The sequence below is a fragment of the Sebastes fasciatus genome, chromosome 20 (assembly GCF_043250625.1).
Source record: "Sebastes fasciatus isolate fSebFas1 chromosome 20, fSebFas1.pri, whole genome shotgun sequence".
NCBI lineage: Eukaryota > Metazoa > Chordata > Actinopteri > Perciformes > Sebastidae > Sebastes > Sebastes fasciatus.
In genome coordinates, this window is record NC_133814.1 from 4,643,753 (window position 1) to 4,671,745 (window position 27,993).

The following is a 27,993-nucleotide window of genomic DNA, read 5'->3' on the forward strand; positions in this document are numbered from 1 at the left end:
AGGGGGTGCCAATGATGGGCAGCGGTTGAAGTAGAGCTCTGGAGGGAGTTTTAACAGATGTTATTTGGCACTGAGGGCAACTTTTACAGAATTGTGCAACCTCTTTGCGTAGTCCAGGCCAGTGGAAATGCTGTTTGATGCGAGCTGTGGTTTTATGCTTACCTAGGTGGCCAGCCCAGGGAACTGAGTGCCCCAAGGCGAGTACGGTGGCTCTAGCTGTTTGGGGAACCACTAGCTGCAACACTGACCCCTGTTGACGGTAGAGTATGCCATTTTGCAGAATATACTCATCTCTGTTGAAGTCCAGCTCAGTTCCGGGTTCTCTCTCCTTCACTCTCTGAAAAAGAGACACTAAACATGGATCAGCTTTCTGCATGTCAGTGATATTGGCTGGTATCTGAAACCCTAAAGATAATTCCGGCTCAGTGTTTGTTAGTGGTGTCACCACTGTGTTGGAATTTCTCCTGCTTCTTTTGTCTCCGGGTTTTCCCAGACTTCACTTGTATTGTCTCCAACTCATCGTTGAAAAAAGGCAGGGCATTGAGAGTCTCAGAGTGCTCAGTGCATTTGGTTGCCTGTGCTCTTGTAACCGCAGCATTACATTTTCGGCTTTCATCTTGCTCCAACAAATCAAAGAGCACTGGAAGGTCTCGTCCTAGCACAGCAGAATAAGGCAAGTTATCAGCAACCCCAATGTTCAAGAGGTAAGTTTGCCCCTCTATTTTTAAGTACATGTCAGCTGTTGAATAGCCCTTCTCATCTCCATGCACACAACAGATTGGAATGGTGTCTCTGGTGTTGATAATGTTGGGTGGTACAAACTTCCTGTGCACAAGTGTCTGATCACTCCCAGAATCAAGTAGGGCCTTGATAGTTGTTCCATTAACTTCCATGTTGATCATTTTACCAGACTGGTCATTTTTAAGCTCCGGTTCAACATGAGGGCGTGGTACACAGCACATTTGCGTCATTTTAGCTGAATTGTTAGGGCACATGGGTTTTGTATGGCCTTCTAGTCCACAGAGATAACAGATTGGCTTTTTCCCAGTAGGTTTAAATGGTCTGCTAGCTGGCTGGTTCTCCCACATGGGAGTCTTACCCCCTTGATTGTACTGTTGGGCTGGTCTGTGGCTGTCCTTTGTGCTCCATGTGTTGTAGCAGTTGTAGCTCCATGATTGTCCTTTCTTCCGGGCAGCCACAAAGACATCAGCCAGCTTAGCAGCCTCCATTGTCAAACCTGGGTCATGCTCTCGGATCCAAACCTGGAGCTCAGGGGACAGCATTCTTAAATATTGTTCCAATATGATCATTTCACCAATTTCTTGGATAGTTTTACCTTTTGGCTGGATCCACTTTCCATAAAGCTCCTTGAGCCTTGCATACAACTCCTTGGGGCTCTCATCAGGGGCTCTCATCAGGGTTGACCTCTAGGGAGCGGAACCTTTGCCTGTAGGTCTCAGGGTTAATGTCATATTTAGACAAAATGGCAGATTTTACATGGTCATAGTCAAGGGAGTCATCAATGTCCATATGCACATGTGCACCTCTAGCTTTGCCTGTCAGCAATGGTATTAAGTGAAAAACCCAGTCTGATTTCTGCCACCGGCATGCTACAGCAATGCGCTCAAATGCAACAAGAAAATGTTCAATGTCATCGTTATCATTTAATCTTTCCAACCTGGGCACATGGTGTGCACAAAGCTCACCTGCTGAGGCCCTGTCTTGATTGGCAGTCATGGTGATTGGTTGTTGGGGACTGGGCTCAGCTTTGGCCTGAGAATGGTGTACGGGGGATGGGCCATCAGCTTCCTCAGAGTCTGCTATCGAAGCATCTGGTAGTGGAGGTGTGCATTTTGCATCTCCTGGACATTTCTTTGTCTTACAGGTTTCCTCCCCCTCTTTCCTCCATGAGGCATTCTCCTTTTCCTTTTTCCCCCAAAAAAAATTAAAAAGAACCACAAAAGAAAAATCCTGTGACCTCCACTGGATGATCCCACCACTGCCACCAATTGTAAGGGACCAAGCAGTGAAGCAACGAGGAAACAGGAGTTGTTGAAATAATTTGGGCTTTTTATTCAGCCAAAAAAATAACAAAACATTATTAAACAATAATTGAATACCTAGGTCTAACAAAAAAGAGGGTAAAGTAATATAACAATACTTATTCCCACTATTAAACCAGATGTTAACTGAACAAAAACTAACATAAACAATGAACCATGAGGGCAGATATATATAGGGCTTAGCCAAACCAAAATAGAACACAAAGGGGTAAACAAGATAGACACAAAATATAATTAAATACCAAGCAGAACTAACTACAACCAAATCCCCCCCATAACATTGCAGCACTTGGTTTGGCCCAGTTTGAGTCCTCATGGCAGCACTTGGTTTGAGTCCTCAGCCACGCCCCTATCTCCACCAGGAAGTCAGCTCCCCCAACAGCCAACTCAAACAAAGAAACAAATGATTAATATAACAAATAATAATATGTGTAACCTCACAGTGTTAATGTGTGAATCTAAACTATATAAGGTTAAACACAAATAAGTGATGTTAATTGTAAAGGTATGGTTGGCTGCAAATTAAATGAACCTGTGTAGGTAGTAAACTAATGAGATGAGAGTGTGTGAATCGGAATGATATTACCCTGTGTGGCTGTGACCACACAACCAATGGATTCATTAGGTTTCTTAGTTTCAATTGATGCCAGTATCTTCACTTTAGCTTTAAAACTGAGCCCGCTACAACCTAAAAAGTTGGTTTGCAAGTTGCGTTAATGCGTTAAAGAAATGAATAACGTTAACACATTATTGTCACCTTAACTTTGATAGCCCTTATATGTTCTTATTCTTCTTCTTCTTATTGAATATAAGAGTAGCAAGGCAATGAGACAGGAAATTCCCCAGTGTATGGGAAATATTCAACCTTGCAATACATTTCATTTTTCTCACTAGGTTGGGTCAAATCAGTGGGTAACATCCGGGTCTGAAAAGTGAAGCTAATGTGGAAGTGCCTTCAACTTGCATTCTTTCTAATAGCCAGCAGGGGGCGACTCCTCTGGTTGCAAAAAGAAGTCTGATTATATAGAAGTCTATGAGAAAATGAGCCTACTTCTCACTTGATTTATTACCTCAGTAAACATTGTGAACATGAGTTTATGGTCTCAATCTCTAGTTTCAAGTCTTCTTCAATACAGCATGATGTTCATTTAGTAAATTATGGTCCCATTTAGAGTCAAATAGACCATAAAGCAGGGGATGCTTTAGGGTGGGGCTAACTTGTGATTGACAGGTCGCTACCACAGCTTTGTGAAAGTTGATTGTAACATTTTGGTCGCCTAAAAATGTCTTATTCAGTGTTCGGTTGTACTTAGCTCCACCCTCTCGTGTCACTTCTGGTTGGGCCAAACCAACCCAGCGAATGTTCTGTCCCATAGTTAGACGTAGAGTATTGTCCATGGACAGGTTTAAAAAAAAAAAAAAGACATAAAAAGAGTGTGGAAAAGAAAACATGAATATAAAGACACTTTCCTTGCCACGTTTCTTTCAGCTGTAAATGTCAAAGTAAGAGTGTGTTCTCCAGACTTATTTTGGTCACTCACAGTAATAAAACTATAAGGTTGAAAAGACAGATAAGAGACCAACAAATTTGTTTTATATATAACAACTGTACCCTGAGCAGGGGAGGACTGGGACTGAAATTTCAGCCCAGGACTTTGAGATGGAGAGGCCTTTCACGAGAGCACCCAGAGGGCTGTCGTTTTAAAACTAATACCGTTTTTGTGGTACAAGGGCGTAGGTTTGTTTACAGCAACTCGTGTTTGATTTGTTTTGAGGAACGGATTACACATGACTAAACTCAAATATTTTACCGGGGCTTACGAGTGTCTCCTGATTGCCTGCAGCTACCAATATCTCTGAAACTGTTGTCTTTGTGTAGACAAACTGTCTAAATTTTAGACCAGTCAACATAAAAAAGCACCCAGTTTAAAAGGCACTAAAATCATTGCTCCAAGCCCCAGTGGTGTCCCTATACCAAAGCTATGCCCTTGTTGTTGTGGTATAAAGAGAATCTGATGATGCTGAAGACCTTCAAGACACTTTAGGGCAGTGGCTCCCATATTCTTGAACTTTGGACACGTAGGGACACACACCCCTCATTGCTCACCAGATGTCATTGTGACTGGATGAAGTAGATCCTGACTTTAATAAAGGTTTAATCTATTTGAGTCACTGACAGACAAAAATGGGGTTTTTTTACAGATCAAATCATGAACTTTATTGTCAAGTTTAATAACACTCGGCCAGCTACATGAAAAAAGATTTAAGGGAGAAACAAGTCAAACTAAAAACCACAAAAGTATCTGGATCAGAAGATCACAGTGTGACACATAAAAAAATCTGAACAGAAATTGACCCCCCGACCTCTCTGTACTGACAATGTAATAGTGACTATATGTCATTTTTAGATTCCTATTGAAGCTGACACATACTAACTGCTATTTCACTTGTATAGCTGCCCTTGTAAATTGTAATTTACCGCAAGAATCCGTCGCAAATGAAGAGGTTTACAGGAGTGGGTTTTAAAACACAATACTGATTTAAACCTAAATTATGACCAGTAGCACCATTTAAAATCTGTAATTCAGTAATTTTTTTACACTGGACAGATATAAAAGAGAACATCTGGGCTCTGCCAAATGGGTTTCAGAGGACACTGGTTGCCATATTGTGACTGTCGGATTAATTTAAGACTGTTTTAACGTCATTGGTTAACTTACTGTTTCAGTGATGAGAACGCAGACACTACAATCAATCATGTGACCCCAGTAGATGATTTGCTCCATGCTGACTTGACGTCAATATACGACGGTAGGTCGTCATGACACGATCAAGTCTGTTTCTGTTCACCTGTTTTTCCAAGATAATTTACTCGGGGAGCACAGTAATGACTTGAGTGTACACGCTCTCATCACTTAAATGGCTTATGATTAACCGTAATGTTTTGGTCACACTGAGGACACAGCAGAGGAGTGGATCCAGAGGGGAGGAGTTTTCATTTTCACTAGCGGGACGAGTTGGAACTGGAGCGTGACCGGTGACGGCGGCGGCCGGGCGATCGAGATCTGCGACGTACTGGAGAGCGCCGCCGTGGAGACCGAGACCTAGGAGGGAGAGAGAGAAAAAGAGAGCACGACAGAGTGAGAAAACAGGCAGAGTGACGGTGAAAGACAGAGAACGGCCGGAAAGAACAAGAGTAAAAAAAGAAACACCTATGGATTTTGAATGTCATAGCAACCGACAGTAAGCATAGAGCCTGTATTGACCCTTTTACAGCCGACGTCATGATTACGTCACGGTCTTAGCTGGAGGCAAAGCAAAGGAAAGACTGGAGGTAAACATTAACAGTGGGCTAAAGTCCCACATCGAAAAAGCCAACAAAACTTGCCAGCCAGCGTTAACTAACGTGTTCAGAGAATTATTCTGCCTTCACCTACGCTCCGCCCAACAGGAAAGGGGTCTATGAGAGTAACAGTTGAGGGATCATCAGCATTATTTGTTTCCCCTAACCAAGCACTGCTGCATCATTTCCAGCACCGGGGCTCATCACATCCTGCTCACCTTCTCCTCATTCGAGGTGGAGGTCGCCACATCGGTGGTGGAGGCGGCATCCTGCGGGGAGGGGACAGCCTGCGGGGGGGAGGGCGCACGGTGGGAGTCAGCACGGCTGTGACTGTGATCTCCTGACCATCGATCTGACCTGAGAGAAAAAAACATCCGGGGAAGGCAAGAATATTGAAGGTTTTGGCATTTTAACAGAATTAAAACGGAGTAATTTGAGACATTGTGCCACAAACAAACAAACAGTGTGCAGCCTCCAGTCTCATCTACACCGTAATCTATCCACTTTCGCTCCTCCGCATCCTCCTACCTCCGTCCATGTGTTTCAGCGCCTTCTCTGCCTCCTCGGGTGTCTCAAACTCCACGTAGGCGTAGCCTTTGGACAGGTGTGGGTGGATGCGGTTCATGGGCAAGTCGATCATCTTGATCTTGCCGTAAGTGGAGAAGATCTCCTGGATGTGTTCCTTCAAAAGGCACGACAGAGAACACTTTGGAATTTGCCACATCTAGGCACATTTATGTAAACAGGATCCTCATTCTATCTCTCTTTTCTCTGGAAGTAGAAAACATTTCAGCTCCCGAGTACAAAGGGAATTCATACCACATCAGAACGGGTTCAGGTAGATTTCAAATTGTAAAGCCAAGCTTCAAAATGTTCCCATCTGAAAACTCTTCTTAACTAAAGTTTCCAAATAGAATATAAATAATTATTCTGCTAAGGATGATAAGAATAATTACAAGCGTGCCTAACCATTTCATTATAAACAGATGAAGGGAATTACTAATAATTATTACATAACTCAAGTAACAGAGCTGAGCTATTCATCAGACTTTTCTTTTGTAATTACACCCGCAATTCAATTATGCTCATGTACAAACAAGGTAATGGAGCCTGCAAACATCACACAATGGATTCCCTCTGTTCTCCTTCTCTTATACTGTGTCGCTAATTGCTTCCTGTTGGCTCCCTTCCACGACTCTAAATCAAATACTCAGCTCCTGCAAAATAATTTAACCTCACTTTCCCCATCAACTTAAAGTAAAGATGAAGAAGTGAGGTCACTGCAAGCGGTGAAAGCATCTTAGGGCCTGTGTCCATAGAGCGTTTTTGTTTGAGCGTCAGCGTTTCAATTGTTCCCCAATGAGGAGAGAAAAAGCGCCAGTCTTTTTTTCCTCCGCCTTTTTTTGTGCCGCCGCTCCCAGCGCTTCTAGTTGAAAATCTTTGGTAAAGTTAACTGGTGATGTCACCATAGCAACTGGAGCTTGTTTTGGCCGCGTCTATCTATCCTGACCTTTATATGTCAGACAGACATTACCATAACAAAGACCAAAAAGCCCATTTGTGGAAGCAGATCGGCCGGGCGGACAGTGACTGTTGCTGGTGAGTGTTGTGTGCTATTATCGCCATGCAAAGTATCTCCGACTGATTGTCTTCCTTGTTCTACGGCTGTCAGATTGAGCGGTGACAAGCTCATCCATACAGGGCACGCATCCTCCGGTTGGTGCTCATGGTGAAAAAACAATGTCAAACAAATAGATAGTAGCCCAAATGGATTATAAAAAAACAAAAGGGGCGATGCTAGTATATCATACAACGTTGGTGATATGTTGTCAAGATATTGTTGTCGTAAAAACATAAAAAAAAGTGCTCGGAGCGCTTTTTCTATGAAACGCTGGGATGAAGTGCTCCCCAGCACCCTGTGGCTGCTTTTCTACCAGAAAGAAATGCTATATGGACTAGAGCTGGGACAATTCACCTATCTCCCGGTTCAATACTATCAAGATACGATAGCGTTCCCTGTCTGTGACAGAGTTAGCATGCAGCTTTAGCCGTGATGTCTAACTCTGCTTTTCCTGGCAATGTGTGAAACCCAAAGTGTTTCCTTACTTTACTGGATGTGTAGTGTTTACCACGCTGGATTTAACATGTGAGAGTGCAGGTCGTATCCACGCAGACCTTCCGCCGTGTTCTGCTTTTTCGTTTTGGCTCGCTGGGGCCGACTGCGGTTTGTTTTGGTTGACGGCTACTGAACGGATATGACGTCACGTTACTCAGACTACAACAATAAAAGCGGTAACTTCCTTCTACCTCCGCATCGACTCAAATGAAGCAAATATATCGATTCTGGCATTAAAATTGATTTCAAAATCGTAAAAAATAAAAATAGCGATACAAAGGTGAATTAATTTTTTTCCCTCACCCCTAATATGAACACAGGCACTGATTCTTCAAGTTTGTTTTATGCTGGACTGCCCGGTTACTGGTGGTGTGTCGTCATTTTCAAATGCTCTGGTAAAAGCAGCAAAACCTGCACTACGTTTATCTGATCCCCAAACAACATTTAGTCAGTGAAGCATCACAAAACAGCTGCAGCATCTCGCTCATAGAGATATGCCTCAAAGTCAGCAGTGTAGTAAAGCATTCACCTTGATAACGTTTCTTGTCAGCCGGCCCAGGTAGACCTTGGTGGGTTTGGGCGTGGGGCTCCTACGCCGTCGGTCCCGGTCATCCTTCTTTGCTGACTTTGACCTTGAGTGACATTTACATTTCGGTTAATATTGTAGTCATTAATGAGCTGCTCTCACCCAGAACGTCATGTTTTAATTCATTTTCCTTCCACCAACATTACTAGTGTTCCCTAACTGCAGTGTGAGACATTTATACATTCCTCAGTTATATATTAGAACAAGCGTAGTGACTAATTCCGTACTTTGAGCGGGAGCGTCGTCTGTTGTTGTGGCGCTGGCGGCTGGGGCTCGGTGAGGAGGAGGAGGAGGACGAAGAGGAGCGGGAACTGGAGGAGCCCGAGTGGCTGGAGGCGGAGGAGCTGGAGCCGCTGGAGGAGCCTGAGCTGGAGCCCGAGCTGCTGCTGGAGCTGGAGCTTGACCTAAACAACAGCAGGTTTTAGGATGGGAAGAAGTGGATGAACCAGTTTGTGGCGTGAACTTGAACTATTTATCTTCCACCGTCCAACGTAAATAAAAAGGATAAACACTACTGTGACCTTGTGTCAAAGTCAGAGCACAAAACACAATACAGTGCAGCTAGATATTGACAAAGAGACAATGATTTCCTTTTCATCCTATGAAAAATGAATTGATATGGAAAAATGAGAGTTCAGCATGCAGTGTTATTCTATGAGAACAGACTCTAACCTGCTGCTCCCACTGGAAGCACTGCGCCGCGTGCGGTTCTTGTCTCGGCCCCGGTCTTTGTCAGCTCCTTCTTTCGTGGCTCCCGACTTCTCCTTTCCTCGAGGTTTACTCTTGTCATCCTCTTTCCTCTTTGTTGGGGATGGCGCCCTGTTGGAGGAGAAAAAAGTAAACAAAAGTCAGGATTTAAAAGGCATTGGAGAACACCGAGCAGACGTGAAATCTAACATTTTGAGTGGGCATCTAATGTATCTGGTGTTTGCAAACAGCAACATCAAAACTCCCAAACAGACTGTTAGTTAGCAGTAGGTATGCACTGATAACGATACTGGATCAGATATCAGGCCGATACTGACTCAAATAGCTGGATCGGATAACGATGACAATGGGGCCGATCTATTCAATTCAATTCTATATTTATATACTATACACATTATATACTGGAATTTTAATTCCCGTTTAAGTTTTGACCAATTTGTTGCTGCATTAAAAAGGTTTACACGTGGATTGTAATTACTGTTTAATTTTTAAGATTGTTTTTACCAAGTTGTTGTTACGATTTATTATTTTAATAATAAAGAACAATTAAATAAATTGCTATCTATGTATTTATGGTCACATTTTGTTTCGCAAAGTTAAGAAAACAATGATTAAGTCAAGCCTGATGTTGCCTTACACATAAAAGAATGATCTTAGTCATTTCCACACAGTGAAAAATACAGCTTATTATTTATACACTAGCATCGGATCGGTACTCAGTATCGGCTGATATCCTAAGCCCAGGTATCGTCATCGGTACTGAAAAAGTCAGATCGGTGCATCCATATTAATCTTACAAGTTACTATCTCAGATTTAAACGCAGAGGTATTCGTGTACGGCAGTAATAATGTAAAAATATTTACTTTTGAAACAATGAGCAATGAAATGTTAGATTGTTTACATTTGTGCTTAAGGGGCGGCAGTCGCTCAGTCCATAGGGCCGCTGGTTCAAATCCCCACATGGACCAAGTACTGAGTGTGAACTGGTTTCTGGAGAGATGCCAGTTTGCCTCTAAGGTGCCCTTGAGCAAGGCACCAAAACCTGGAAGGTCACCTGGAAGGGGGCAGACCCCTCGCTCTGACATCTCTCCATTAATGCAATGCATGTATATAGGTCCTGTTTGTGCATGTGTGTGTATTTCGGGGCTGTGTGTACCGTATAATGTGAAAATATAACAGAGTGAAACAATTGAAAAGAAAGTGCCTTTCTTCTTCTGCTAAACATACAAACATGGGTTTAATTTGGAGAAAAAAATAAAAACAGATATAAAGTGAGAAATCAGTTGACATTCAAGGCATTTAAGTACGTATGCTAATTAATTTCAGTCCATTGCAACTGAAAACAACTCAAATATTCTAATAATGTGCACCACACTCAGTCAGTGCTGGCATTTTCACTGAAACCCTTTATACCCATTTATTTTAGTCTATTTCATTTGGGGAATCTTTAAAGGAGGGTAAAAGGAAAAACAATATTTCAGTTTCCTTAATTGTTTGTTATTGTAGAGGCATTTGTTAATTATTATTATTATTATTAAGGAGGCATTTTATTTTGTATTATTATGTGGATGGGAACTGGTTTTCAGACTTCTGCAGTACCGCCACATAATTCTATAAAATAAAATGCCTCCTTAATAATAATAATAATAATAATAATAATAATAATAATAATAACTGAGCTACTTGAATGCTCAGTTTACTCATTCAATGTCCCAGAAATGACTCAATAAGGGAGATGAAACGCAAATACATCACTTTATACTGAAAAGACACAAATGGCTGTAGATGTCCTTCAAGTGGTTGCTCTAGAGTCCCCTGCTGGAATAAACAGCGGAATAACCCGGTTAACGGAGATCAGCTCAGAACCATGTTAGCATTAGCATGTGAGCTAATATGGACTTGTTGTGTCGCGCTCAGATTCAAATGCGCGTATTAAAAAAACAAAATACTGAACTTAGTACGACTTTGACGTTACTGCGTTGCTATTTATTGGCCATGCATGAACATTTTAATTGAAGTAAGCAACGCTGGCTGGCTGCGTTTAGTTACTTACATCGCTTTACCCACAGCTTTTCCAGCTACCCGCGACACTAGTAGTCGCACGGAGATGACGTAATGTTTGAGGAAGCTGTAAACCAATCAAAACACAGGCAGAGAAATGCGGGTAGCTAATACCCTCAGTTTGGGTTGTCAGGATATTTTTTTGTCTATTTTTGGCGAATTATATATACATTTTTATGTCTACTTAATGATAGTGATAGTCAACGCAAATATATGCTCTAAAATTACAATTTGAACTTTTCCTATTGGCTTGGTGGTGCAATTTGCTGGCGTGTTGCTGCCGGGGCGATTGGCAAGCAACTGCCTGACAGGTTAAATGAAGGTAAAGATAAATACACACATTATCAGCCGGCTTTCAGACGAGAATGTCCGTTTCCGACCGTTAGCTTGGTTACAGAACACCACGGATGCTTTCCATGTGTCATATGTTATTAAACAAGAAAGGTAAATATTAAGCTCACGGTATATATGAGCTAACGGGAGTGCTTTGGACTTAAATGACACGGAGGGAGGGACACACACGTCTGCTTCTCCTCTGGGACAGCCAGGCTTCAGATGAGCTCCTCGGTAGAGCCAGTGGAGGAGACCAGCAGCAAACCCACCAGCGGCGGGGGCGGCGGCGACTGCACGCTGGCCTTGACCGTGTGCTCTGCCGCCATCGGAGGCACCTTCCAGTACGGCTACAACATCTCCATCATCAACTCTCCCACCACCTACATCCAGAGCTTCATCAATGACACCTACGTGGAGCGCTGGGGCGTTGGGTTGGAGAGTCCTCAGTTGACCCTGATGTGGACTCTCATCGTGTCCGTCTTCTCATTGGGGGGTCTGCTGGGAGCCCTGCTAGCGGGGCCCCTGGCAGTCCACTTTGGCAGGAAGAACTCACTGCTCCTGAACAACTCCTTCCTGTTTGTGGGTGCTGTACTCGTGCTGTTGTGCAGGGTGGCGAGATCCTTCGAGATGATCATCCTCGCTCGCTTCCTGGTGGGGATGAACTCAGGCGTCAGTATGAACGTCCAGCCGATGTACTTTGGGGAAAGCGCCCCCACACACCTCCGGGGTGCCGTGGCCTTTTCCTCCGCTGTCTTCACCGCATTCGGGATCTTCTTGGGTCAGGTTGTGGGAATCACCGAGATCATGGGCGCAGAGCCCCATTGGCACTACTTGCTGGCTAGTAACGCTTTGCCCGCGTTGATCCAGCTCCTCACCCTACCGTGGTTCCCAGAGAGCCCCAGGTACCTCCTCATCGACCGGGGGGACAGGGAAGCGTGCCTCCAGGCCCTCAGGAGGCTCCGCGGTGGGGAGGCTCCTGCCTCGGAGATGGAGGAGATGCTTCAGGAGCAGGAGCTGCAAAAATCCGCAGCCTTGATTTCGGGATCCACAACTAATGCCAAGACGCCCTGGTCCTTGTTCAAGGATCGCGACCTGCGATCCCAGCTCCGAACGGTCATGGGTGCCAGCAGTGCCATGATGCTCTGCGGCAATGACTCCATCTACTTCTACGCGTATTACATCTTTCTCGCGGCAGGGATCCCCCCGCAGCAGATCCAATATGTCACCATAGGTACGGGGGCGTCTGAGCTGACCGCGTCCATACTGAGTAATCTGCTGATTGAACGCGTTGGCCGCAGGTACCTTCTCGTGGGAGGGTACAGTCTAATGTCTTGCTGGTCCGTGGTCTTCACTGTAGCTCTTACCCTCCAGAGCTGCGGGGTGGCCGGGATGGCCTACCTCAGCATGGCGTGCGTGTTCGCCTACATCCTCAGCTTCGGCTTGGGTCCCGCAGGGGTGACGGGGATCCTACCGACTGAGATCTTCGACCAGGCGGCTCGGCCGGCGGCGTACATGGTGGCCGGCTCGTTCATGTGGATCAGCCTATTCTCGGTGGGGATGCTGTTCCCCTTCATCGTCAAAAGCCTGGGGAACTTCTGCTTCCTGCCGTTCTCGGCCGTGTGCGTGGTGTCTGCGGTGTTTTTGGGGCTCACCTTACCAGAGACTAAGGGCAAGACGCTGGCGGAGATCACGGCGGAGTTCGATAGGAAGAACGGCGTGAAGAAGGAGAGGTCAGACGTGCAGATGGATGAGCCCATTAGGAAGGACTACCATCTGGGTAAAGCCTGCTCCTTCAACACCCTTACTCAAGAAACTGACCCTGAACCTGACCATAAGAATCGGGACTGAAATTTGACATCCTCTAGTAATAGTAAAAATGAAACAGTGCCTTTGTGGCCTCTTTATGCACTTTCACCGACTACGTTTACATGCACATGAATATTCCACTATTATTCTGAATATGACGATCTGATACGTGTCAAGTAAACAGCATATCCTGTTTGGATATTCTTAATTAGGCCTTATTCCGCATGGTTGGAGGAATGAAAGAGGGAGGCTGTGCTCGCAATGTCCAACAAGTCCTCCAGCGGTTACTTTAATCAGAGTATGCACAGCTGCATGTTAACGGGAATATTAGTGGAATATTCATTTTCATTAGCCAAACAACTTAGTAGGAATATTGTCTATTTCGGAATAAGGGCAAAAACTGGAATATTGTGTGCATGTAAACATAGTCAGTGTTGGATAGATTACTCCATAGGTGAAATCATAAGTGTCCTATTTATGAAAGACGATCTCTGTGTAATGACTGACTATTTAATTTAATTCTGGTTTCATGATCGACGTCACTAGAAAGTATTAGAACGTGTTGAACTTACTCAAGCGAGCGTTAACTTGCGATTTAAAAGAACACATGATGCTCTTTCGTAGACTTCTCTGTTAATAGATGACACGATGATCTTTTCTCTACAAGAAGGCTCTTTCGTAGCATTGCAGTGTAACTGTAAGCTGAATAACTGCCTTACCAAGAGTAGCATATACTGTATAAATGTCCACTGAATCTCTAGTGAAAGTAAAATACTGGATTTTTTTAAAGAGGACCTATTATGCTTTTGTGCTTTTCATCAATCAGTATTAATCACAATTAATCACAAATTAATCACACGTTTTTTATCTGTTCAAAATGTACCTTAAAGGGAGATTTGTCAAGTATTTAATACTCTTAGTGGACAAATATGCTTGCTTTATACAAATGTATGTATATATTTATTATTGGAAATCAATTAACAACACAAAACAATGACAAATATTGTCCAGAAACCCTCACAGGTACTGCATTTAGCATACAAAATATGCTCAAATCATAACTTGGCAAACAGGCAACAACAGCTGTCAGTGTGCTGACTTGACTATGACTTGCCCCAAACTGCATGTGATTATCATAAAGTGGGCATGTATGTAAAGGGGAGACTCGTGGGTACCCATAGAACCCATTTTCATTCACATATCTGGAGGTCAGAGGTCAAGGGACCTCTTTGAAAATATCCGTGCAATTTTTCCCCGCCAAAATTTAGCGCAAGTTTGGAGCGTTATTTAGAATCCTTCGCGACAAGCTAGTACGACCTGGTTGTTACCAATAGATTCCTCAGGTTTTATAGTTTCACACCAGTATTCCAGCTTTAAAACTGAGCTACAACCTAAGAATCACAAGTTGTGTTAATGAGTTGAAGAAATTAGTGCCGTTAAAAAATTGCATTAACTTTGACAGCCCTAGTGTTTTATATCGTTTTTTTGTGCATGTAAAAGGTGTGCAAAGTTACAAAGCCCAAAGTCCACGCCAAACAGAGTCTGCCTTATGTTCCGTAATGTAGTGATGTCACCAAGTAACACATTTGTGGTCCCAGCTGGAGGGTGAAAAGAGGTGCTGGAGCACAGCTAGTAATAGAAAAATAAAGCTTATTTTTTTACATTAAAGCATGTAAACATGTTCTAGTAGAAACCTAAAACACAAGTATGCACCTGAAAATGAGCATAATAGGTCCTCTTTAAATCGGTCCCATCCCCCTTTCATTCAGTACACCCCCGCGTAAATCAGAAAGCAAAAGCAGCGTGATGAACATTATGAATTGAAGAGAAACATTCCCCAAAAAAAAAATTCACTCTTCATAATACCCCAATCAACTTCTTTTCTTTGCTTATCATTATTCTTTTTCCTCTCCCTCATAAACATAAACATGACTTTATACCATAGTTTTGATCAACATTTTGAATTATGGTACCTTTGTGAAATCCAAGATAACACTTTATGGAAGCACTGTGTGGTTCCAGCATCAGTGAAGCAGTCAATCAGCAGCGCTCTTGGCAATAATAGAGGTGTTCGCTGTCGAGTGGGTGATGATTTGAATTGTGTGTATTAAAGGATTAGCCACTCACTCAACACGTCTGCACTGGGTAGATAACAGTGCTTGTTTATTGTGTAATCTGATGATATACTCTGTTTTGTTGACGCGTCTATTCACTCCACTGATCCATACTTGTTTCATTTTACCGTTCAGTGATTCAAAGTGGGAATATTGCCTCTCAAAACTCTGGCAGGTTTAGTGATATGTTCTATTCAGTTATTTTCACAGGACTACAAGCCTCTGTAATTTATTGTAACTGTAAGTTTTTTTTTTTTAATTATTTATGCATCAAATGGACTGTATGCATGTTAGTTGGACTCCCACCCTAGGTATTGTATTAGTGCTACTAACAGAATGGTTCCATTTACTACTCTTGAAATGTTTTCTGTGTGCAATGAAATTATGAATAAGGGCTGTCCTCAACCAAAGAAATTCTTAGTCGACTAACACTCATACGATTTTGCCAACTAATCGATTCGTCGATTTCATCGACAGATCTGTAAAACTGAGTTTCTCCACAAAGATTCACAGAAAAGCACCACTTTAAATCTTGTGTTTACCAGAGATGTGCTTTTGGAAATGAGTCATTCAGCATGAAAAAAGCTTAAAAACAACTACTTACGAAGGAAATCTTCATCGACTAAGAGAAAAATGACTAATGGATTAAGAGGGGGGCAGCCCTATAATATGAATGCAGCGCTGCCAAGCAGCCAGTAGATGTCGCCACTGTTATCCGTCTTTGCTTGTTCTCCTCTCTCTACTCAAATAGGAAGCTGTTTAATATCAAAACGACCCACAGCTGTAACACCAAGCGAAGATGACACTTTTAAATCCAACATCTGTCAGCTCACAAACCCTGCAAGCCTCCTGTTGACCATCTGTCACGACCTCTCCCGTAACTTAAATAAGTAAGTTAGATTGATTCAAGATGCAGCATATATTTATTATTGTATATTCAAGGTGCTAGTAATCCAAATCACCCCTCTCTTATTCCCTGAAAACTTTTCTTGCTGTATTTCAGGTAACAACCCGCTGCTGTAGCACGTCAAAGATGCTGAATGAAATATTGTTATTGTATGACGCTGTCTTTTCAAAGCATGACAATCCTCGATGATGATAAGGACTGTGTATGGTCCTCAGGCTTTATTTTGTAGGAATCTATATTTTGCACATTCAAATTATTTATTCAATGGTATTTATTGAATGAGAAATGTACAACAATAAAAGAAAAAATCAAAGTGCTGACCTACACCGTCGTCTTCTCTGTGATTCTGTTAGATTGACTGATTACGCCTGTCTGAGCCAACTGCTTTCTTAATTACATTTAATCACATTACTTTGGTTCCCTTCGCTCCTCTGCACTTTAATCCTTCCCACTCCCATTAAAACCGTATGAGTGATGCTGTTTATTTATGGGGTTGGAGGCAAGTTCATTGGACTCTATTGCATCATTTAAGCATAATTGAGCAACGTCTCCTAGCTGTTTTGATATATGATTGAAAAATGGGATTTATATTCAAGTGTGTGCCCCGACACATATAGGTTTTGTGAGTCAGAATTGATGTAAAAACACTAGGAATCCGAGCAAAAAGCGTTTCTGCTGCAATCGCAACAGCAAAACCGAATATTTCTGCTCTCGCCAGCCTTCAATTCGGCCTCCAAAATCCATTAGTAGTTTCTGGTAAAGCAAACAGCCAAAAATAGTGCTCCTGTTGAAGTTGCGGAAAGATTTTGAGATAAAGGCGTCAAAAGAGATTCTCTATACCTGCAAAACCGGTCAATGTTACACTCCAGAGATGCAATAAGTGGATGTCATCTAAGGACAGATTTCACATACAGTGAAAACAATGACTCACCGTTCTAACCGGGGGGGAGATCCAGCATGACATTTATTACCTACGCTCTCTCTCCAATCTCCATTTCTTTGAGAATGGGAAACGTCTGAGCCCAGTGGTGGAGTGCGGCACAAACTTTCTCATTTTACAGCTAAACAGTACACTACAAGATGTTTCTGAAAACATTTGAGGAGAGAAATAAACATTATAGTAACAGAATATTGATTCATATTTGATCAGTGCTACCTAGTTTGACCGTTTGATCAGAGTTCATAGTGATTGACAGTTGCTCAGAGATGGCAAGGCTCCAGCTCGGCTCTGATTGGTTGTTTTCCTCCGGTCTGTGAAATCTTGCAGATGCCATTAAGAGCACCGGAGGACACAGAGGCACATTTTTTTTTCAGATTACCTGTTTCATGCACTACTGTCAGGATATAGTGACCGTTTTATAAAAATACCTTTTTTTAATCATATTTGCTCACTTTCTACCCACTGCTGCTTTAACATGTGTATGTGTTTTCAATAACACGCATTAATCAAAGTTGTGATCTTCAAATTGGCTGGTTTACCTATTCAAGATAATATACGGTGATGTGGAAATGGCAGTAAAAATGGTCCGGATCTTTCAGCTACAACAGCTACAGTATATTGTTCCAATTCATTAATAAAGTGCAGGAAAGTTGGTTCCTTACAATTTGTTCTTATGAATATGGATTTTTTCCCAAATGAATAAATGGATGAATTTTCAATTCTTATATCGACTAAAATATTACATCAAACATAAAAATTCTGGAAACAGTTCCATTCTATCTGCCTCATGTGCAGAGGTTCACAGTAACGGCTGTTCTTTAAAGGGGACATATCATGCTCATCTTCAGGTTCATACTTGTATTTTGGGTTTCTACTATAACATGTTTACATGCTGTAATGTTCAAACAACACATTATTTTCCTCATACTGTCTGTCTGAATATACCTGTATTCACCCTCTATCAGAAACACTCCGTTTTAGCACATTTCATTGGAATGGCAACATAACTGTTCAAAAAAGGGGGGAGTCCAAGGCACTCTTTTTTTCTAGAAGAGTGCCTTGTACTCCCCCTTTTTATCCTTTGTGTAACCCACCAAATGGCACCTTCATCACACTGATTTGAACTTCCGAGCCCTCTGGACTTTTTCCCTTTTTTGGCAACATAACTGTGTTGCTAGGAAACAGTTTGGGTCCATGTTTGCTTCCTGTCAGCTGATGTCATTCACATACACTGCAACAGGAAATAAACAGGGACACATTTAGAATGTTTACATTTAAAACTGTGAAATTGTCTAAATATTTGTGACATCACAAATGGACAGAAATCTTGATGGCTTGTTTCAAATGCACAGTTTCTGAATACGGGCTGTGTATATTTATCTGTGGATTGAGCGTTTTGATACTTTCACAGTATTTATATATCACTTAAACCTGCTTTATAATATGAAAGAATGAAAATCTCACTTTTTACAATATGGGACCTTTAAGTTTACATTCTAGGGGTGTAACGGTACGTTTTTACAACAATACGATACGATTTCCATGGTTCCGATACGATTCAAGGACGATATTTGGCTCATCTAGAGCGATAGGTTATGATACGATTCAATGATTTGAAATCGATACGGTAACTTTTTTTGCCAAAAATTCAGTCAGTGTGACTGTGAAATAAATAGCTGATACTGGACAATGCAGAGTTTTTCTAGTAAGGGAATCAGGGATAAATGAATTATGGATATAAACAAGTAAACAACAATTAATGGGAAATACATATACCTTTTATTTGAAAATAATAAAAAGTGCAACTTCAGGACCTGCTGATTCAGTTCTCAAGATACAAGGCAGTGAAATATTTAACACAAAATATAATAAACCAACTTCTATTCAAATTAAATGAACCGTGATTTAAACGCTTCTGTCCTCATTTTCAGTATAAACAGTAGAGCAATAATACAGAGATCAACCGCTGATAGTGATCAAACAGCTGATAGTGATCAAACAGCTGATAATGATCAAACAGTTGATAGTGATCAAACAGCTGATAATGATCAAACAGTTGATAGTGATCAAACAGCTGATAATGATCAAACAGTTGATAGTGATCAAACAGCTGATAGTGATCAAACAGCTTGGGACAGAATCATTCCTCTACAAACGCTGTTAAATAGTCTGCTCATAGTAATCAAGTAGTCCACCTACAGTGGTCATTTGGGGTCTTTTCATACATGAAAACATACGGAAAAACATTTTAAAACTACTTTAGACTAACGTTAGTTAAATTTCTGTTTTGTTTTTTACTTTACTCCCGTGATAATTTGCCTGGCGGACCGTCTGCTCTCCGGCTGGATACGTGAGGCTGATGCTGCATGTACATAGATATCTAAACTGCTCAATTGTCTGTGGAGTTCCTTTCCTTGGGAATCCACACCCCTTCAGCATACTTCAACTGCTTGGCCATGATCCCTCTGCGCCAAATTGTTCGCAGGAGCTTCCAGAGAAGTTGGAGTAGCTCTGGACAGCGTTTGTAGACCTTGTAAGGTACTCTGCTTGGTCCAGGAGGCTGAGCTGGCTCTGGCTGCTTTCACAACCTCCTGCATCTCTTTCAGGCTTGTTTCCCACATGTCAAAGTTGACTTCTGGGGCTGGTTGGTCAAGCAGGGGGTTCTTTGGTGTCCCAAGTCCTGGTATCTCATGGGATCATGCATGGTGGCGTGGAGAAATTGATCTACTTCCTCCTCAGTGCATGTGAAGAGTCCACTGCGCTTGCTGCCAAGCAACTCCTTCGTGAAACCAAAGGGGTTAGCTATAAAAGCAGCTCGCTTCCTGGCTCTCTCTCTCTGCCCCGTCTCCTATGCCACTCTGCCCCTCTGCTGGGTCATGAGCTTCCTCCTGAGGATGTTATGGAGCTCAGCAAGTGGTGGTTTCTCCTCCTCCTCTGCGCTCTTGTACTCTGCGGTTCTTGTCGCAGCTGATGGATCTTTCCTGCTCTTCGATTCATGATGTAAAGGTGCCTTGCCGGTCTTCTCCTTCTCCAGGCCGAATCGCTCTGCTCCATAGCTCGCAATGACTGCAGACGATTAATTAATTAATTAATTAAAATATATTGTGAGAATGTATAAAGGTTTAGAACATGATGATAGAAGTATATGATGGCCATCCCCATGCTCTATTATGTCTCATAAGTTGTTGCAAACATTTTTGGGTTGATACCATTTGTTACACAGATTTGGTGCTAAATTTAACCATTTTTTACCAATCGAGAATTGATAAAAAATTATCAATAATCCCTCCAAAATACCACAGTAAGACACCAAGACCTCGAGGAACACCATAGAAAAAGCCATGCTGTGATTTGGTATCAAAAACTTTTGACATTTGGAGATTTCTGCAAGAATTGCAGAATTTTGTTTGCCATTAGATGGCGAGCACTTCTGTTCTGGAAACGGCTCAGAAACCCTCTTATTGTCAATCTAGCTAGGAAAGCCATCCATCCTCTGAATGCTCTAGGTCTCTAGTTTGTGGTTGTAAGGTTTCATGAGGCTGTGATTATCCTAGAGGTCACCACAGGTCATTTTATACAGTGAGGTGAAGATTTTAAAAAATGGTCTCAATACAATGAAATGGCTACTATGGGGACTAACATCATCACACATGAATACAGTTGGGCTCATTGGATCCTTAAGAGTCTCAGCTTTACAGTGATACCCAATTTATGTAATGCAAAGACTGTTTAGGGACCCTATTATGTAAAAATATTCAAACACAATGTAACCCACTCAAAATCTTCATCAACATTATCATCATAATCATAATTATCATAATGTGACATGTAGTTTAATTTTACAAGCTTGCTTGAATTTAAGTTTGGAAGAAAGGTGTTGAACTGATTTATGAGTTTTCTATCTCACTGCCTAATCAGACACAGATAGACCAGGCTAAGCCACTTTGTTTTGCTTGAGTCATTTGTTTGACGAGAAGCTAGCTCTCTGTACGAAAAGGAACATAAGAGCCAGACCTGGGGATATTACAACGTGGTGTCTGAAAACTTTATTCTGTTGAAATAGGTAAGCTCATATTTCTTGTTTAACTGTCATTTTTTTAGTTTAAAACTAAATGTTACCGTACAATAGTAGTGAATACAAACGCTCAGATCAGCCGCACCGCTCGTCTTGGAGATAGTGTGTGTGTGTGTGTGTGTGTGTGTGTGTGTGTGCGTGTGTGTGTGTGTGTGTGTGTGTGTTGTCTTTCAATGTATGACATTTATGCTAACTGTTGTTGCATACTATTAGTTAAGATTTTATAGTTCTGTGGCCAGTGTTTAATGATTTTACCGTGGTTAAGTTTGACTTTTAGCTCACATGTATGAAGGTGTAATGTGTTGGAGTCTAGCCTGTTTGTAGCTAAGAGCTGCGCGGTGTGTTTTCTTTTCGCTGCATGCTGTAGAGGGAGAAGACGATAAGTTAGCTCTCTGTAAGAAAAGGAACATAAGATCCAGACCTGGGGATATTACAACGTGGTGTCTGAAAACTTTATTCTGTTGAAATAGCCCTGACATTGAGAGAGGTGTGGTGGTGTGAAGGAGGAGAGGAGCCGTTCCACTCTACATAGACTCCTAAAGCCAGGAGCGACCGTGGCTGCTGGATTGCAGATCTGGATTCTGGACTCCAGGTCTGAGCAGGACTTGGCTTTCATTCCTACTATTGCACCAGTAAGATCTTTCCATCTTTTGGGATTGGGAAGACCACCTCTAAAATGACTTTTGGACTAAACTAAAATAAGGACTGTAGTTGTGCACAACTAAATTAAGAGACTAAAGCTGCAGCAAAACTTCAACATCTTCTGGCTAGATTTTTTATTTTAATTGTATTTATTCATTTGTTATTATTTTTCATTCTGAGTTAATGTGGGGGTTGATTGTTGAAATTTTCAGTAATATTGTTACAGAAAAAGAATGATTGTGTGTCTGTGTATTATTTCTGAGTGAAGTCAATCATTATCTACAGCCAAAGACCAATTAGATATTCAGTGTAAATACATTGTCTTTATCCTCGAACCAGGATATCACTTTAAGATTTACTGTGGTAATCCCAGACCTTGAGATTTATTTTTTTTAGTTATTGTTAGAGGCATATTTAGACTTGGTTACAACACCATTTTAAGAAACGGTGAAAAATAACACAGTTATACTGCAGGCAAAAAACTGCATGTGATTATCATAAAGTGGGCATGTCTGTAAAGGGAAGACTCGTGGGTACCCATAGAACCCATTTTCAGTCACATATCTTGAGGTCAGAGGTGGCCATGGCTATGCCAGCTAGTATGACATGGTACAAATGGATCCCTTAGGTTTTCTAGTTTCATATGATATTAGCACCTTCACTCTAGCTTTAAAACTGAAGCTGCTACAGTCTCTGAAAGACAGTAAAGTCGGTGTGATCTCAGAGGGTTAAATAGGACATTGGCCTATAAGCTACCATTTTTTTTAAATGGATGAATGGTTTTGTCATAGTGTTGGAGATGGCAGACAATACTGTATCATGTTTGACTGACAGCTTGATCTGAGCTTCATACATCTTACAAGAAAGAGTCACATTCAGCTTTTATGAATGTATTTTAGTCGTACGTGTTCAAAGAGGCGCACCTGTTCATTTCTTTCCGCTCCGAACGCTCCTGGTCCCAAGTGGTGCTCCAGTGTCTTTGGTCTTTTTTAGGTGAAAGTCGGGGGAGCTTGGAGAAGTGGTTGATAAAAGACGAGAGAAAGGACGTGTTTCAACCTGCTGCTTCTTCTTTCTTTTTTTTGTGCATCTTCCTCATCAGATGAAGAGAGCGGGTTTCCTTTGGCAACCAGAAGTGGAGTGCAGAAATACTGGGGGAGTTGAGAGCCTTACCTTTTTAATTTGCACTTCCTGTTAGTTTCTATGAAGACATGAGAGGATGTTACCAGGGAAAGTGGGCTGTAACATGATAACATGGGCACCAAAAAAAACAAAAAAAAACTGCAGAAAGACAGAAAACAATATCATATGCTTTTGTCTCACCGCCTCTTGAGTGTTGTGTATATGAATATGTTTATAATAAAGGCTTTGTTGTCTCTGTATTGTCCCTTGGCAACAAAGCAGGCTGATGATGCTATTATGAAGCAGAGAGCAGGACACAGTGGACTTGCCAGAGAGCCTCATCACCATCATCACCATTGTCTGCAACGCAGGCTGGCCTGTATACCTCCGATATGAGCAGATAGCATGGAGAAACTTATTACGGTTTGACCTTTTGTCTTAGGAAGGAGGAAACAGGGAGAGACACATGTTTCTGCATGTTATTTATTTAATAGCTGAGAACAAAAAAACAGCGGGCCATCAGCCTTTTTATTAAAAACTGGACATGGTTCAATAGGTGTTGTCCAACTCATATATAATGGATAACCTAAAGTTCATTACACTTTTATTGTAGAGCAATTTCCACTAGTATGTTATCACTTTAATTGGTACTGGATTATCCTGGATTCGCTGAGATTTAGTGCCACATGATGGTCTGGCGGTGCCGTTTCCTTTCTAGAATGATTTATAAAGAACATACTAATGCATTTTAATTCATGGTTTAAAGGAAAAATCCACCGTGAAAAATAATTGTCGATTAGGCTATATTTATTTGTTTATTTGCTTTCTGTCCCAAGAGCGAAATGAGAAGATTGAAATCCATCTGTGTTTTAAAGATAAGGAATTCATATTTTTAAGGGCTGTCAAAATTAACGCAATATTAACTAGTTAACGCAAATTAATTTTAACGCCTCTAATTCCTTTAACGCAATTTCTTTAATACAAATTGTGATTTTTAGGTTGTAGCAGGCTCAGGTTTAAAGCTACAGTGAAGATACTGGTATCGTATGAAACTAGAAAACCTGATGAATCCATTGGTACCATGCTTGTTGATAAAGAGGGTAAATAACGCTCCAAACTTACTTTCAAAGGGGTCCCTTGACCTCTGACCTCCAGATATGTGAATGAAAATGGGTTCTATGGGTACCCACGAGTCTCCCCTTTACAGACATGCCCACTTTATGATAATCACATGCAGTATATTTCCCACATAAGTATATTTCCCACTTTGTTGAGCTATTCCTTCAATCACTATGACAATCTATTGGGCTAATTTTGTCTGCTAATAAAAACGCAAACAAAATAACTGCAACCCCAAATTATTAGCAGTCCAAAATGTACATGTGGTACCCTCCCAATTCTGTTTGCATATTGTTTCTTTGATATGTTTTTCCATTGACAAATATACAGTATATTTTAAAATATTGGTTCAATTAAATGTATAGTTTGGTAAGATGTTGAAATGTCCTTTGTTTTTTGTAGCCCCTTGAACCTCTCAGGTCATATGTCTCTGTGTGTATTGGTTGGCCAGGTGTCAATTTGTTATTAGCCAATCAGAGAGGCGGGACTAAAAAGAGCCCAGACAGTGAAGTACATGAGAGCTGCATTGGCGGAGTTCTGCGCTCTCCGAGTGCTCTTCTAGTTGGCTAATGCTAGCAGCCTAGCTAGCTGGGAGGAGAGAGACCGACTGGGGGAAACCCTTTAGCCACAGAGCTTCAGAGTGAGTATGGACAGACACTGACACATGTAATGATATGGACATTTATAATTAAAAGATAGAAGTTCATTAGTGTTTGTGAATACTGCTGCAGTAGAGGAGCCCAGGACTAGCAGCTGCATACCAGGGGAACCAGAGCGGGTTTCTTCATCGCACAACTCACCGCTGAACAGGTCTTATAAAGACTGTTTGCTGAGTTCCAAGGAACGGTGAGTACAGACAAAATTTTCCTTGAGGATTTCAAATGAGCTCCAACAAGCGTTGTGGTGCCACAAATTATTTATAAAAGTCCGGATATTCTTTTCTTTTCTTTGGGTCACCAAGATAATTTAGAGGTGTGAATCGCCTGAGGCCTGTACTACGAAGCCAGTTCAACATACCCAGGGTATCTTCTCGTTATGTGGCTCAACTAAGCCTAACAAACGAGATCAGGCTAAGCGGTCCTACGACGGTGGTTATCAACTCGGTAAATCAACCCAGGGTTTCTCAATCTGGTCGTGAGCGCGTTCACATGAACGGGGAGGTGTTTGCAGCATCTGACCAATCACAGACATGGATAAATCCACAGATTTGCAGACAGACAGGCAGAGCGGCACATTTTACATAGAGTAAACTATATTAGACAAATACGAAGAAATTAAACACATAATCCAGACTAAAAGTAACACAGTTGAAGCTGCCAAATGCAGGAAGGACAGCTGGCAGAAGAAAAATGTGTGAATGCGTAAATTAACCAAGATGTTAATTTAACGGAACACTCAAAAGTCAGATATACTCGTCTAGATATAAATAGTTTTTAAATGGGTAACGGATGACTGGATTTCACCCAATCATGCCCAGTACTTACAATGCGGCGTGTATGACTATTTCAGCCTTCTTTCAGCTGCGTCCCCGTCTCAGGCGGTGTGAAACGGACTCAAGAGGAAGTTAAAATATAAGTATGAAAATATAATTCAAGGCGGTAAGCACCTACAGCATACAGCTAGCTGTCCTTCCTGCATTTGTCAGTTTAAACTGTGTTGTTTTTAGCATGGATTATGACTTAAACTTCTTCATATGTGTGTAATATTACCATACGATCCGCGCACTGAGCTCTGATTGGTCAGTAGGTGGTGCTTTATACGAGTTGATCTCTTATCTGGAACATAACCTGCTCCGGAGCAGGTTAGCTGTTCAGCACATGTTACCATGGCGATCTACCCCGGTAAGAAGTGATCCACCTTCGTAGGACGGAAAACCCTGAGTTAACCCTAAAGTTACCTCGCTAACCCCAAATCCTGCTTCGTAGTGCAGACGTCTGGTTGGTTCTATAATAAACATCCTTTGTTATTGCATTCAATCACTGTGGTATGATGTTTTATAGTAATGTGATTCATGTGGTAAAATAATAGTGGCTAAATATGAATGCATGCATGGGAGTTTTAAGGTCACAATAACAGTATAGCTATACAATTTGCTAACTTGGGCTGTATCCGAAACGCATACTATACTAGTAGGACGTACTGATTTGGCCAAAATGTAGTATGTAGTATTCAGTATGGAAACAAAAGCAAACTCAACAATATGCCAAAAATACATGGATGTCATACTGATTTGGAAAAAATCTCCAGTATGCATCGGACCAGTCTACTTCGCCAACTGTATCCCACAATGCAAAGCGCTGAAATGGTATAGGTTATGATCACAACAACAGCAGCCAAAAACTGCATGTTTTTTTTTTTACATTTTTCGTAGCTATTTCATCACTAAATTCACTTCTGAGAAGTTTTGAGACAAGAAATAAACTTTGTAGCGTTTGAATATTGGCAGTTTTACAATGTTAAATGGGGAATCAAACATTTGCTCAAACGTTAGTGGAATTTAGAAGCTTCACACGCTAGCTGCCGCCTGCTGGGGTCGCTACCTCGCCAGCTGGGTATACACTCTCACAGACCGCTATGAGCTGGCTGGAGCTCTCTCTAGAGACCGCTCTGTAGACAAGAGGCTTTTATTTGCTTGTTGACGGATGGTTTGTTTAAATATCACAACACACGTGTCCATCATAAAATCGACGGGAACCTGTGATTATCTGCATTTTTGGAGTTGGAAAAACTCCACTATTGCGTAGCTCGCTCGCCAGTCGGCCAGTCACGCTCATAGACCGGCTACAGAACAGCAGGTAATGGCGAGGGAAAGGGCAGCTTCTGACGGGGCAGAGAGATACCTGCTGAGACAACATGACCCTTTTTAACATTACTCTAATATCTGTAGGGAGATCATTTCACTGTTTATTTGCTGTAACTGAAAGCAATTTTGTTGAGCAATGTTTTATATTTCCCCCTCGTCGATGATCCTGTTTGTCTCACTTCACCATGAGCTGTTAGAATAAATAGTTTAAGGGGTGGTGGAGCTAAACCTGCAGTATTTAGTAGTATAATTTAGTCAGTAGGCTGTAACGTAAGTTGTATTTTTCGATAAAATTGCAATAGTGGTACGAGTTAGTTTTTTTTGTCCAGTGCTTTAAGAGCTTGTTTAAAGACTAAAGCCTGGCCTAGTCTACAGCAAAATAAACCTCTTTAACTGTTCCATACTACATACTACTGAGGAACACAGCATGCAGTGTGTACTGTATACTGCGTTCGTCAAAAGTATGTAGTTGGCGGTTTTGAATACAGCCATCCGTTTGTTATTGCATTCAATCATTGTGGTATGATGTTCATTGCATGTCTGATAGTAATGTGATTCATGTGGTAAAATATCAGTGGCTAAGTATGAATGCATGAGAGTGTTAAGGTCACAACAACAGTATAGCTTTACAATAAGCTAACTCGGCCTCTCTCTCTGCACCCTAGCCAGAGTCATATCCCCAAATTTGTTAGTTACTGTGGATACATACTAATTTTATGTTTAAATAACTCTCACCAATTCACCTCCCAATGATCCTGTGACAAAACTGGAATTCAGTGGGTGGGTTTCACACAATGTGAAATGGAACTCTGGGATGTGACCAGTAAGTCAGCCAGGGGCAACCTGTTTTTAAGACCTGTGTCCCTAATGTGTGTTGTAAATGCCAAACACTGAATGTACTGAAAGTAATCAATGAAATTGATTTGCAATGGGGCTGCCTGCTGGCAATATTCTGCTGTTTTGTGACTTGTTTTTGTCATGTATGTTAAACCGGGCATGTAGAAAAAATCTGTTCCTCCTAAGTATTTTGGCCAAGTGTGCAACTCTTGATTTGATCTTTAATGCTAGACCAAATGATTTTGGAAGCATTATACAAAAAGTAGCCAACTACCTTTTACTATGTCATTGCCTGGGATGTGCCTTAAACATGCAAACGATTTGTGCGGATTGTTAGTCAAGCAGTCATGGCAATAATGCAAATTCCTTGCATTGATTGATGCCTTGCAGGTGGCCTTTGGCATATTGGCCAATTCATTT

General features: G+C 41.6%; 2 protein-coding genes and 1 long non-coding RNA gene across 3 annotated transcripts in view; 1 reads left to right on the plus strand and 2 right to left on the minus strand.

Moving 5' to 3' along the window:
- Positions 1 to 4,254: 4,254 nt before the first annotated feature.
- LOC141758122 (uncharacterized) lies at positions 4,255 to 10,968 on the minus strand. The gene is made up of 7 exons (XM_074619239.1): positions 10,871 to 10,968; positions 8,781 to 8,927; positions 8,336 to 8,512; positions 8,052 to 8,154; positions 5,935 to 6,088; positions 5,625 to 5,763; positions 4,255 to 5,167 (listed from the first exon to the last, which is right to left on the minus strand). Coding segments are annotated over exons 1-7 (822 nt in total). The 5' UTR covers positions 10,873 to 10,968; the 3' UTR covers positions 4,255 to 5,067.
- Positions 10,969 to 11,239: 271 nt separating this feature from the next.
- On the plus strand, positions 11,240 to 16,362 carry LOC141758120 (solute carrier family 2, facilitated glucose transporter member 11-like). Its single transcript, XM_074619237.1, has 3 exons — positions 11,240 to 12,988; positions 15,883 to 16,021; positions 16,135 to 16,362. Exons 1-3 carry the CDS (start codon positions 11,434 to 11,436, stop codon positions 16,136 to 16,138), a joined length of 1,698 nt encoding a protein of 565 aa, XP_074475338.1. The 5' UTR covers positions 11,240 to 11,433; the 3' UTR covers positions 16,139 to 16,362.
- Positions 16,363 to 20,948: 4,586 nt separating this feature from the next.
- LOC141758696 (uncharacterized) overlaps positions 20,949 to 27,993 on the minus strand; it is a 56,005-nt gene continuing 48,960 nt past the window's right edge. The window contains exons 2-3 of the long non-coding RNA XR_012591921.1: positions 21,506 to 21,700; positions 20,949 to 21,022 (exon numbers count right to left, since the gene is read on the minus strand). This is a non-coding gene — a long non-coding RNA (uncharacterized LOC141758696). The remainder of the gene's footprint in view (positions 21,023 to 21,505; positions 21,701 to 27,993) is intronic.